The following is an 11,736-nucleotide window of genomic DNA, read 5'->3' on the forward strand; positions in this document are numbered from 1 at the left end:
GCCTTGGGATCATTTCAGAGATGCTGAGGGGGCCCCTTCTGATGAATGCAGAAGACCCCCAGAGGGTGTTCTGCCCTCAGTCCTGAACGTTTATTAAACACTGGCTGTATGCCAGGCCCTGTGCTAAGTGCTGGCCACACAAAGACAGGTGGGGACAGACGTGCAGCCAGGTACTAGCGCCGGAGAGGCAGGAGAAGCTGGATCCGTGGGTCCGTTCCGGAGGGGCGGGCCCGGGAGCCGGAGCACGAGGAGGGAGGGTGTCCCGGGCAGGGGGCTCTTGGGACAGAACCCTCTGCGGACCGGGGAGGCGGCTGCGGGGCGCTGGGCGCCCAGGTGGCCTGCCGCGGGGTGCTGCCCTCTGTCCCCTGGCCACGCTCCGACAAGAGTGTGAGGAAGGGGGCACTCGGGAACCCCACCATTGGAAGGAATGCTCCCGCTGCTGGTACGGGAACCGCTGGGGCTCGGCCCGGCTGCAGGGCTTCCCCCGGAGGACAGCCCGAAGCGTCCATCCCAAGTGGCAGGCCGGGGGGCGCGCAGGTGTGCCCTCCGCAGCTGCCCGGCGGCCGCGGCCTTGGTCTCCGGCGGCGCCCGCTGTGCCCGCCCCCTCCGCTCGGCTCCGCCCTCCCTGGGCCCAGGGCGGGAGATGGGGGGAGGGGCCTAGGCCCCGGGGCGGGGCCAAGGGCGCCGGGCAGGGAGCGGCGGGCAGCGCGGCCGGCGCGCGGTGGCGGGGCGCACGGGGAGCCCCAAGAGGTACCGCTGGGGCGCCGCGCGGGCGGGGCCGGCCGGGGGGACCCCCTTCTTCCTCCCCTCCCCCCAGTCCTGAGCGCGCGCGGACAGCTCGTGCCGGGCACAGCGGGACGGAGTGGAGGGGGCTTCTTTACCGCCCCCCCAGCACGTTTCCCCCGCTGTGCCCCCAGGTGCCTGCTCCCACCCCGCTGACCCTCTGCTGCCCCCCTGCTGGCCCTGCTGCCCCCAATGCCCCTCTGCTGTCCCTCTGCACCCCCTGCTGCCCCTCTCCTGTCCCTCTGCACCTCCTGCTGCCCCTCTCCTGCCCCCCTGCTGTCCCTCTCCGCCTCCTGCTGCCCCCCTGCTGCCCCTCTCCTGCCCCCCCTGCTGTCCTCCTGCCCCCCTGCTGTCCCTCTCCTGCCCCCCACTGCTGCCCCTCTCCTGCCCCCCCTGCTGCCCCTCCTGCCCCCTGCTGTCCCTCTCCTGCCCCTCTGCACCCCCTGCTGCCCCTCTCCTGCCCCCCTGCTGCCCCTCCTCTGGCCTTTGAAGGGCCTACATGGTCTCTTTCAAGTTGGTGGTTTCTCTGTGCCTGGAGTAGGTGGGGGCAGAGGCAGCAGCCCACGGCCGGTCCGGGCCTGTCTACCACTCTGACCCCTTGATCTTCCCACTTCCTTAGTCCCCTCTGTCCTCTCCAGCCCAGCCCCCACAGGACCCGCCTAGCCTAGCTTGGGAGGAAACATCTGTCCAATCCTGCTGGCAGCTGGAACTAGGGTCATGACCTCCAGATGTGCAGTTGAGAAGGATCCCGCTCCTCCCCCTGGGGCTCAGGCTGCCAGGACTTCCGCATCTATAGGGGTGCCGGAGAGATGAGCACTTAGGGGTGCTTGGCTTTGCCAGGGTTGGGGGGCGGAGGTCGGAGCCCCAGCTCCCAGGACTCCCCCACCCTACTGGGTGACACAGGCTGCATGGAATGTCTCGTGGCCTCAATGGACCCTGTGTGGGGTTGGGGGACTGGAAGAGACAGGGGCCCATTGAGTTCCCAGGAACCCTGAGGACCTCAGCTGCTCGCCAGACGCTCACACAAAAGCAGCCACCGTTTGGGGGCCTGCGACCTAGGGAGGCGCCCTCCTTCCAGGAGACCCCAGGCTGGCCCCCCAGTCACATGCTGACAGGGCCCTGACCTATGGTCCCCCCCGGGCAGGGCTGGGTTACACTCAGCTCTTCCCTCCAGCCCATGGGTGGATGAGTCCACTACAGCCTCATATCCTGTGACTGGGGGGACGGATGTATTCCCCTTCCCAGGCTCTGGCCCCTGGTGGTTCCATCTCCTCCTCTCTCCTAGACCCATGTCCCCTAGATCCCTGGGGCCCCCACATGGCTTTCTTCACTGCCTGCATCCTCCCCTGGCCCCTTCAAACCCTCATCCCCCTACCCCCGGCCCCACGGCCTCCTCTCTTCTCCTGGGGTATCCCCTTTGCTCTCTCCACCCCTGATCCTTGTGTCTTCCTTGGGCTTGAGTTTGTGACGATAAGCGGGGACAGCGACCACGGGCCAGGGGGAGGGAACAGTTTGTCCTCCATGACTGTGGTTCAGTGACCCTAGTACCTTCCTGAGGATGTGGTGGGGGGCAGGAGGCATGTGGGGACCTGGAGCCAGGGGCCACTTCCTGTCTCACAGGAAGGCTGCGCTCGCTGGACCAGCCACGCTGCCTGCCAGGGCCTCGCTGCCGCTGGGCTGGGGACCCCTGGCTCACCCCCCAGGTAGCAAGGGCTGTCTGGGCTGGGGACTGGGGAGGTGGAAGAAAGCACATGAGGGGAAAGGGCCCCCAACTCCCCAGGGAGTGAGCAGGGGGCATTGCTTGGCCCTCCGGCTTGTCCCCAGGCTTTTGGGGGTCTCTGTCCTGCTCAGGATTTCAGCCGTGCTTCTGCTTGAGGAGGAAAAGGGAGGGGCTGAAAGGAAGGGCCCCGGGGGAGAGGAAGTCCTCCTTTTGTCTGGGCCCCGGGTGGGACCCAGGCATCCAGGCTGGCTCTCCTTGGCCCTGCACCCTGCTGGCTCTGGTTCCCCAGAATCTCACCCCCCCCAGTTCTGTCCTGAGCTCTGCCGTTCAGCTGGGACCCCCTTCCTCAGAGGTGCCTAGTGGGGGCCAGCCTGAGTGGGAACACTTTCCTACAGGGGCAGGGGGGCCAAGATCCAGGGACCAGGCTCTGAGTTTGGGGGACCCTCAGTGTACCTGCTGGCTCCAGGCTAGGGCACCGACCGCCCCCTGGGGGCATGGCAGGGGTGAGCGCTCAGCTCTTTCTGGGGGAATGGTGCCCCCATTGCATTGTGACTGGTGTCCCAAATCCTACATTTAGAGCTGGAAAGGGCTTCAGAGGTCATCCGGTCCAAGGCCCTCATGTGTCAGAGGAGAAACTGAGGTGCAGGAAAGCTAACCAGACTGCCTGAGATGGCACAGGTCCCTGGTCCAGGGGGCGCTGCAGACCTAAGACCCCTGACCCCGTCCCCCATAACATTCAGCTGAAACTTTGGGTTCTGTAGCCCCTAGACAGACCAGGACCCCCCCTCCCCCAGGGAGGAAATGTGGAGGAAAGAGGAAGTGGCTTTGATGAGCTTGGGGCCCTGGAGGAGGGGGCCGGAAGCAGACCCTGTCATGGGGGAGGGGAGCAGGGCCGGAGACTCGATTTGGGGGAAGTGAGGGATGGGTTCCTGTTTTCTCACTGGGCTGCCATGGTTCCCCCCGTTCACCAGCTGTGCCCTCTCCTCAGACAGATGAGCCTCCCCCCCTGATGGGTCTGGACCCTGGATGACAGAAGGCCCAGCCTCCCGCGGCTCTGCACTGCTCCTGCTTACCGGCCTGCCCTTCCCTGGTTCTGGTGGTACCCACGGAAAAGCAGCAAGCCCAGGCACACCCGTTCCCTTCCCTCTGCTCCATGCGAGGCTTCCTGAGCCCCCTTCCATGGGACTTGCAGAGGACCAGTGACTGGTGGATGGTAGAAGGGGTCAGGGCCACCACCAGGCCCCCAGCCCTGCTCTGAGGCCAATGAGGCCTGCTTCCTGGGACCCAAGCTCGTGGGACACAGATGTGGGCAGGTAGACCCGAGAGCCCCCGGCGGGGCGTGGTGCCCGTTACCCAATCCGACGATCTCTTTGTCCGAAGGCTCCGACAGCCAGCCCGGCCAGCCCTGACCCCTCATACCTTTGAGCCCAGGGGGCCTGGTGGGGCTGGGGGGCTGCTGCTTCGGAGTGGCAGCGACGCTGGTGAGGCCCGGCCCCCACCCACAGCAAGCCCCCGTGCCCGAGCCCACAGCAATGAGGAGGGAGGGCGTGCGGTCACCCCCGCCCGCCTCTTTGCTGACCCCCTGGCCTTGCTTGGCCTGCCGCCAGAGGGAGAGCCACCCCCCGAGTTTCCCCCAGCCCCAGAGCCCCGCTGGTTTGCACACTATGATGTCCAGAGTCTTCTCTTTGACTGGGGGGCTGGGGCCAGGGAGTCACCCCTTGATACTCCTCCCACCCCCAGCCCTGCTCAAGCCTCCGGCTCAGACCTGCTTCTGGGGGCTCCTGGCTTTGTGAGCGAGGTTGGCGGGGAAGGTGAACTGGGCCTTGGGGGATTGATGCCCCCTGCACTGCCCCCCATGCTGCCCAATGCTGCCATCTCCATCCTGGAAGAGCCCCAGAATCGTTCAGAGCCCCACAGCTTAGAGCACACTGATTCAGGGGCTGGATATTACCGCAAGTACTTCTACGGCAAAGGTGAGAGGGACCAGAGGGTGAGCGGACAGGGAGGACCCAGGGCTTAGTGGCTTGTCATCATTCATAAAATACTGCAATGTCTGAGCTGGAAGGCACCTGAGAAGAGAGAGTATTAAAGGTGGAACAGACCTTAGAGCACAGAATGTTAGAACATGGAATGTCAGTGGGAGAAGCCTGAGAACAGGGGGTATCAGGGCTGGGAGGGGCCTGAGAACAGGGGGTATCAGGGCTGGGAGGGGCCTGAGAACAGGGGGTGTCAGGGCTGGGAGTGGCCTGAGAACAGGGGGTGTCAGGGCTGGGAGGGGCCTTAGAACAGGGAATGTCAGACTAGGAAAGAACTTAGAAATCTCATCCAACTTCCTAATCTGACAAGTGGAAAAGAGAGGTGACTTGCCCAGGGTCGCTGGACCAGTGAGTTCATAGCAGAGCTGTGATGAGAGACTAGAACTCAGGACTTGTAACTGTCTTTTCCATTGCTACCCAGAATCAGGGGATAGAGGGGGCAGCCTTGAGTGAAGAGGCCAGAGCTTCTGCTTGACAGCACAGGGCTAAGGACTGAGGCCATGCCCTGTGGATGTATGCATGAGCACTCTTGCCTCCTCCTGCCCCCAGAACATCAGAACTTCTTTGGGATTGACGAGACCCTGGGCCCCGTGGCCGTGAGCATCCGTCGAGAGGAGAAGGAGGGCAGCAGCTCGGCCAGCCCGCAGCACAGCTATCGCCTCATTATCAGGACAACTCAGGTAGGGGGCTGGGGGATGGAGGCTGGGGGGCACTGGCAGTGTGGGTGCTGGCCCTAAGACGTGGTTGCCCTCGCCCTCAGCTGCGGACCCTCCGAGGCTCCATCTCTGAAGAGGTCCTACCGCCTGGTCCACCCCGAGGCCTGTCCCCCAAAAAACTCCTGGAGCACGTGGCCCCCCGGCTGAGCCCCGCCTGCCTACGCCTGGGCTCTGCCTCCCCCAAGGTGCCTCGAACTCTGCTCACCTTGGATGAGCAGGAGGTGAGTCCACGCTCTGCACCCGCCCTCCCTCCCAGCCCAGCTGTCTGGGTCGGACCACAAGGCCTTTGCCCTTGGAGAGCCCCACGGGGCCCGCACTTGGGTGGGGGCAGTGGTGACCCAAGGGATGTCCTGCCCCCTTTCTCACTCTTCCTGGGCTCCAAAGGCTTCCCTTTGAAGGCAGCTCTGGGGCCCCACAAGAGCTGGCCGTGGGCAGATCTCAGGTCATAGGTGGCTTCTGTGGGGTCAGTGACCCACAGGCCCCTAGGACCTTGCAGGCCATCATCTCTGGAGACTTGGGAACATTTTAACTTGGGCCTGAGGCATCCATAGAGAGGATAGGAGCTCCTAAAGCTGGTGCAGAGACCTGGATCAGAGTCAGAGGACCTGGGTTCAAATCTGGCTCTTCCCCTTAGCACTTCTCCTACCTGGGGCAAGTCACTTTGTCCCCTGGTCTCATCTGTAAAATGCGGAGGTGGCCCTGGGCAGCCTCGGAGGCCTTGTCCTGCTCAAGCCCTCTGGATGCGGTCCTTAGCTATGAGGGCCCCTCAGACACAGCCAGGGAGGCAGGGAAGGCAGCTGGGGGCTCCTGTGACCCTCTCTTCCCCTTCCCCAGCTGAGTCTCCAGCGCAAGGTCGGCATCCTCTACTGCCGGGCTGGCCAAGCCACGGAGGAGGAGATGTATAATAATGAAGAGGCCGGCCCGGCCTTCACCCAATTCCTCAGCCTCCTGGGGGACGTTGTGAGACTCAAAGGCTTTGAGCATTACCGGGCCCAGCTGGACATCAAGAGTGAGTTCCCGTCGTCCCAGGCGGGCCCCTGCCTCGGGGCCCCTGCTGGCCTGGCCATAGAAGGAGGGCCCGGCCGCTTGACGCAGCTGTGTGAGCTCGGCCAAGTCACTCCCCTGCTGGGTCTCAGTTTCCCTATCTGTAAAATGAGGGCAAGGACCGGATGGCCTTTGAGGTCCCTTTCAGGACTGCTGGTTTATAGGAGGGCAAGGACTGGAAGTTCACTAAGCTAATGGAATCACAGGTCTAGACCAGATAGTAATAACAGCATAATTATAATCAAGATAAAGGAAACAAGCACTTATTAGGCACCTACTGTGTGCTAAGCATTTCATGAGTAATTATCTCATTTGATCCTCACAAGAACTCTTGTGTGGGAAGTGCTGTTATTATCCCCATTAGGCCCAGGTGGTTCACTGAGTTACAGCTGGGATATGTCAGAGCCACCCTTCCTCCGTCTCTGTGGCCATCTGAGCATTTAGGGACCACAGAGGAGGGCAGAGAACTGTACCAGGGCCGGCAGGAAGACAGGGAGGGAGCCTGCTCCAGGCTCATGGCCAGAGATAAATGTCAGAGTCAGGGAGCGGCTGCTGAGCCCGTGAGGGTGAGTGAAGTGACAGCAGGTGGGGAGGAAGGTGCAGGGCCTTCTGAGGGAGTGGGGTGTGCCATCACAGACCTGGGCCGGGAAGACGGGACACTGCCTGGGAGGTTATGGCAAAAGCCCAGATGAGAGGGGATGGACTGGGGAGTGTGCGTGGATGTGGATGGAAGGAGAGGGGCACCTGATGGGGTGCTGGAGGGTGTGGTGATCAGGGGGGCAGGAAGTCTGAGTGGCTAGAGGAGCAGTGGACTGTGGGACCCCTCGGTAGAAACAGGGAGGTCCTAGATAAGCGGGAAGGGTGTTTCAGGGGAAGATACCGTGAGATGTGTTTGGGGCCTCCAGGTGGACAGGGAAGCAGGCAGCTGGGGGTGACCTGTGGAAGGGAATGGGGTCACCAAGGGAGAAGGTGCAGAGAGAGAAAGGAAGAGGGCCCAAGACGGAGCCGTGGGCTTGAGGTCAGGGGATTGATGGGGATGCAGGAGAGGAACCTGAGAAGGTGTCCTCAGAGGGGCCAGAGGGGAGCTGGGCAGAGCCTTGTCACAGGAACGGAAGGGGGACAGAGGGCAATGCCAGCAGCAGCTGCAGAGATTTCAGGAGGGCCCAGCAGGGCTAGCAATGGGCATGTCCCCGATGATCTTCCAAGAAGCAGGGCCCATCATGGGGTGGAAGAGCAGATGCGGAAGTGGAGGCAGAGTGGGGATGGGCAGGGAAGGGCAGGACAGCAGGAAGTATAGCAGAAGCATTTCCTCAGGATGAGAAAGACCTAGGTGGGTTTGTCGGTGAGAGAAGCCAGTGAATCAGACAGATGGAGGAACAGATGGGGGGAGAGGGAGAAAGAGAAAGAGAGGAGAGGGAGAGAGAGAGACAGACAGACAGACAGACAGACAGAGAGAGGGAGACAGAGAGACAGAGAGGAAGAGAGAGACAGAGAGAGAGGAAGAGAGAGAGGAAGAGAGACAGAGAGAAGAGAGAGAGACAGAGCGGGAAAGACAGAGACAGGGAGACAGAGAGAGAGAGAGACAGAAAGAGGAGACAGAGAGAAGAGAGGAAGAGAGACAGACAGAGACAGAGAGAGGGGGACAGAGAGAGAAGAGATAGAGAAGAGGGAGGGATAGAAGAAGAGAGGAGATAGGAGAGAGAGAGAGAGAGATGGAAAAAGGGGGAGAAGAAAGGAGAGAGGAGGGTAAGAGAGATGGACAGAGAGAAGGAAAGAGAAGGGGAGGGAAAGGGGAGGAGAGAGAGAGAAGGGCCTTCCTGAAGATAGCCTTCCCCCCTGCTCTCTGGTGGGCTCTCAAGGGCTGGACCACTTCTTAAGGAGGACATTGGTAGCCGGAAAGCAGCCAGAGGCTGAGGACAGAAAGGATGAAAGGTCCTGGGGCAGTGCCCAGTGAGAGCTGGCTGGAGGGGATGAGGGGTCAGGGGCCGTGAGAGCTTCCAGCGTCCCAGGGCCGGCCTGTGGAGGAGGGACCTCAGCGGGTGCAGAGAGCAGGAGTGGGACCTCACGCTCCCAACTGGGGCTGGCCCAGGGGGCAGTGTGGCTTAGGTATCATGGGCTCCCCTCGCTGGATAGCCCCTTGCTAGGGATGTTAGCGGGGCCGTGAGGGCCTTGTGAGGTGCACAGGAAGGCTCCCATGTCTACCCCAGAAGCATGTGCCTGAGACTGATCCTTTAGAGATCTGTCTCTGAGGCCGCAGGCCTGAAGAGCAGAGCCTTGGATCTGGGGTGCTGGTGGCCAGACCCAGGGCCAGGCTGCTCTCCCCATGGAACAGCTGGCACCCTGCGAGTCTGAGAGTCCAAGCTCAACTCTGACACTTACTAGCCGAGTGATGTGCTGGACTCCCCTTCCCTCTCTGGGCCTCAATTTCCCCCTTTGTAAAGTGAGGTGGCGCCTGAGGTCCCTTCTAGCTCCAGACAGGTGACCGGATGATCCTGTGACCCTGACGCACAAGAGGGGCTGCAGCGAGGGGAATGGCCTTGACTTGCGTTCCACTCCCTCCGGTCACTTTTGATGGCTCATCCTTACCCCAGCCAGGGTCTGCTTCCTCAGGAGCCCCCTCCCCAACTCGGCCCTCCTTCCTTAGGGTCCAACATCGTCTCTTCCTTCCTGTTTCTGCCTCCTCTCTCCTGGCCCCTGGGCTGGCCGCAAACCTCCCTGTGCTTTCTGGGGCCCTTCCCCGGCTCCAGCCTCATCTCAGACTCCCTGCCCTGGTGTGTGTGTCTGAGGAGGGGCTCTTGGCAGGTGGGAGGAAGGCCAGTGCAGTCTGGATGCTGCCCCAGGGTGGGGGAGGGAACTGGCAGTGACCTCGGCCCCCCAGGGCTGCCCCAGGCAGGTCCATTGGGCCCCCAAAGAACCGCAGCCCCAAGGTTGCCTCCGATGGGGGTGTTGGGGAGGCAGAGCTGATCAGGTCCTGCCTAGTCCTGGGCCAGGCTTTCCTGCCTCCTCTCTCCCATTGCCCCAGACCCTGAGATTCCCCTCCCTTCCTTTCCTTGGCCACAGCGGACTCCACGGGGACACACTCTGTCTACACCACCTACCAAGACCACGAGATCATGTTCCATGTCTCCACCATGTTGCCGTACACCCCCAACAACCAGCAGCAGGTGGGGGAGGGCGCTCAGGCCGGAATCTGGCTGGATTTGGCCTGGACCTTCACTCACCCTCTTTCCGTCCTTCAGGCTAGGCTTGGAGGGAGGCAGGGGGGAAGGGGAGGGGGGAGCTGGGGGAGAGGACCCTGGGTCTGGACAGGGAGGACCAGCTTTGGCCAGGCCCAAGTTGTGTGACTGTGCCTCAGTTTCTTCATCTGTAAAAAAAAGGAGTTTGGCTGAGCAGCCTCTGCTTGGGGGTCTGCGGGGGAGAGGGGGGCTCTTGGGGATTGCTGCTTTCTGGTCCACCCCCCATCCCCAATCTCCTTCTCCAGCTCCTTCGGAAAAGACACATCGGCAACGACATTGTGACAATCATCTTCCAGGAGCCCGGGGCCCGACCCTTCTGCCCCAGCACCATCCGCTCTCACTTTCAGCACATCTTCCTGGTGGTCCGGGCCCATGCTCCCTGCACCCCCCACACCTCCTACAGGTCTGTGGCTGGGGGGTCCTAGGTGGCATCTGTCCAGAGCCAGCCATTTCTTGGGGAATATGCCGGTGGGAAGTGACCCGCCCCCCACCCTCATGACAGGGGAAGAGTTTGGACTGATCGTGCAGGATTCCAGGCAGCCTGAGTCCCCTGCCCCAAAGCTGGCAGTGGACCCTTCTGAGTTGCTGATGCCTACCTCCTTTCCTCCCCTGGCAGCGTGGCTGTAAGCCGGACCCAAGACACTCCAGCCTTCGGCCCTGCCCTCCCCCCTGGCGGGGGGCCCTTCCCGGCCTCCCCAGCTTTCCGGGCCTTGCTGCTAGCCAAAGCTCTCAATGGCGAGCAAGCTGCCAGCCGGGCCCGCAAGTTTCACGCGATGGCCACACGCACACGGCGGGACTACCTTCTGGAGTTGGCCACCAATGAGGTGACCACAACCTCCCTGGACTCAGCCTCCCGCTTTGGCCTACCCTCCTTGGGGGGTCGCAGGCGGGAGCGGCCCCGGGGCCCAGGCAGCGAACTGCAGGCACAGGGGGCTTTGGTATGGGGGGTGCGGGCTGCGCCAGCAGGGGAGGACGGGGCTGCCGAAGTCCCCTGCCTGCTGGGGATCTCTGCCGAGACGCTGGTGCTGGTGACTCCTGGCGACGGCCGGGTCCTCTTCAACTGTGCCTGCCGAGACATATTGGCCTGGACTTTCTCTGACAATCAGCTGGACCTGTATCATGGACGAGGGGAGGCGCTGACTTTGCGGGTGGGCGGTGCTCCTGGTGAGGCTGTGGGGGAAATCGTGGCCAGGCTGCAGGTGAGGTTGGGGACTGGACAAGGGGAGTGGGGGTGGGCAAGGGGTACGGGGGGGGCTGGGCAAGAGGCATGGGGGTGGGCAAATAGCGTGGGGGGTTTGCAAGGGGTGTGGGGGTGGTCTGAGGAGGAGAGGCTTTCAGGGATCCAGGGAGAAGCCACCCTGTCCTTCAGCCCTCCTGGGGCTTTCCTCCCAAGCCTAGGAGCCCAGACTTGTGACCCTGGGTCCTGGGGGCCTGAGAGATGTCTCCCTTGCAGCTGGTGAGCCGAGGCTGTGAGAGCCGAGAGCTGGCCCTGCCCCGTGATGGCCAGGGCCGGCTGGGCTTTGAGGCAGATGAGGAGGGCTTTGTGAACCACGTGGAACGGTTCACTTTCGCAGAGACTGCTGGGCTGAGGCCTGGGGCTCGACTCTTGAGGGTTTGTGGCCGCCCCCTTCCACGCCTGGGACCTGGGGCTGCTGCTGCCCTATTGCGCTCGGCCCCCAAAGTCTGTGTCACCTTCCTGCTTCCTGATGAGAGTGGCCGGCCCCGAAGGTTAGAGTGCTGTAGGGTCCCTAAGGGTCAGAGGCTCCAGGCCCCTGGCTGCCAAACAGATCCCTCTGTCATCTGTCCTACACCTAGCCTGCCACCTAGCCCTCTTCAGCCATTTCTTTGGACACTGAAGGCTTTTCAGTGTCTGTATGGTCTCCCCCCGGGAGGGTGGACACCCTGGAGCCCACGCTATGAGAGGTTAGCTCACACCCAGAGGAGAGCAAGGCTCTGTGGGAACACTCCACAAGGGCCTGGGCAGTGAGGGAGGGGATTTGGGGGCTGAAAGAGAGCCAAAGCATCAAGTTAGGCCTCCAGCCCAGGTGGGCCCTGGATGTAAGGCCTCTGCTGTCTACGCTGTGACCCTAGGCCAGGAAGCGCCATGGCCTCAGTTTCCCTATCTGTGCAGCGTTCCTCACACCACCTTCCTCCCCAGAAGCTCCCTGGCCTCGGTTTCCCCATCTGTGCACAGCTCCTCA

General features: G+C 62.6%; 1 protein-coding gene across 1 annotated transcript in view; it reads left to right on the forward strand.

The window, feature by feature from the left end:
- The first annotated feature begins 676 nt into the window (after window positions 1–676).
- SIPA1 (signal-induced proliferation-associated 1) overlaps window positions 677–11,736 on the forward strand; it is a 13,042-nt gene continuing 1,982 nt past the window's right edge. Inside the window, exons 1-9 of the mRNA XM_069066352.1 lie at window positions 677–750; window positions 3,492–4,476; window positions 5,089–5,219; window positions 5,300–5,476; window positions 6,090–6,264; window positions 9,360–9,463; window positions 9,781–9,938; window positions 10,152–10,734; window positions 10,989–11,263. Of these exons, the coding sequence (XP_068922453.1) occupies window positions 3,807–4,476; window positions 5,089–5,219; window positions 5,300–5,476; window positions 6,090–6,264; window positions 9,360–9,463; window positions 9,781–9,938; window positions 10,152–10,734; window positions 10,989–11,263 (2,273 nt within the window). The 5' untranslated portion in view covers window positions 677–750; window positions 3,492–3,806. The remainder of the gene's footprint in view (window positions 751–3,491; window positions 4,477–5,088; window positions 5,220–5,299; window positions 5,477–6,089; window positions 6,265–9,359; window positions 9,464–9,780; window positions 9,939–10,151; window positions 10,735–10,988; window positions 11,264–11,736) is intronic.

This window comes from Petaurus breviceps, unplaced genomic scaffold, assembly GCF_028583685.1.
Source record: "Petaurus breviceps papuanus isolate PSGF00001 unplaced genomic scaffold, PetGlider_PUasm1.0 90721, whole genome shotgun sequence".
NCBI lineage: Eukaryota > Metazoa > Chordata > Mammalia > Diprotodontia > Petauridae > Petaurus > Petaurus breviceps.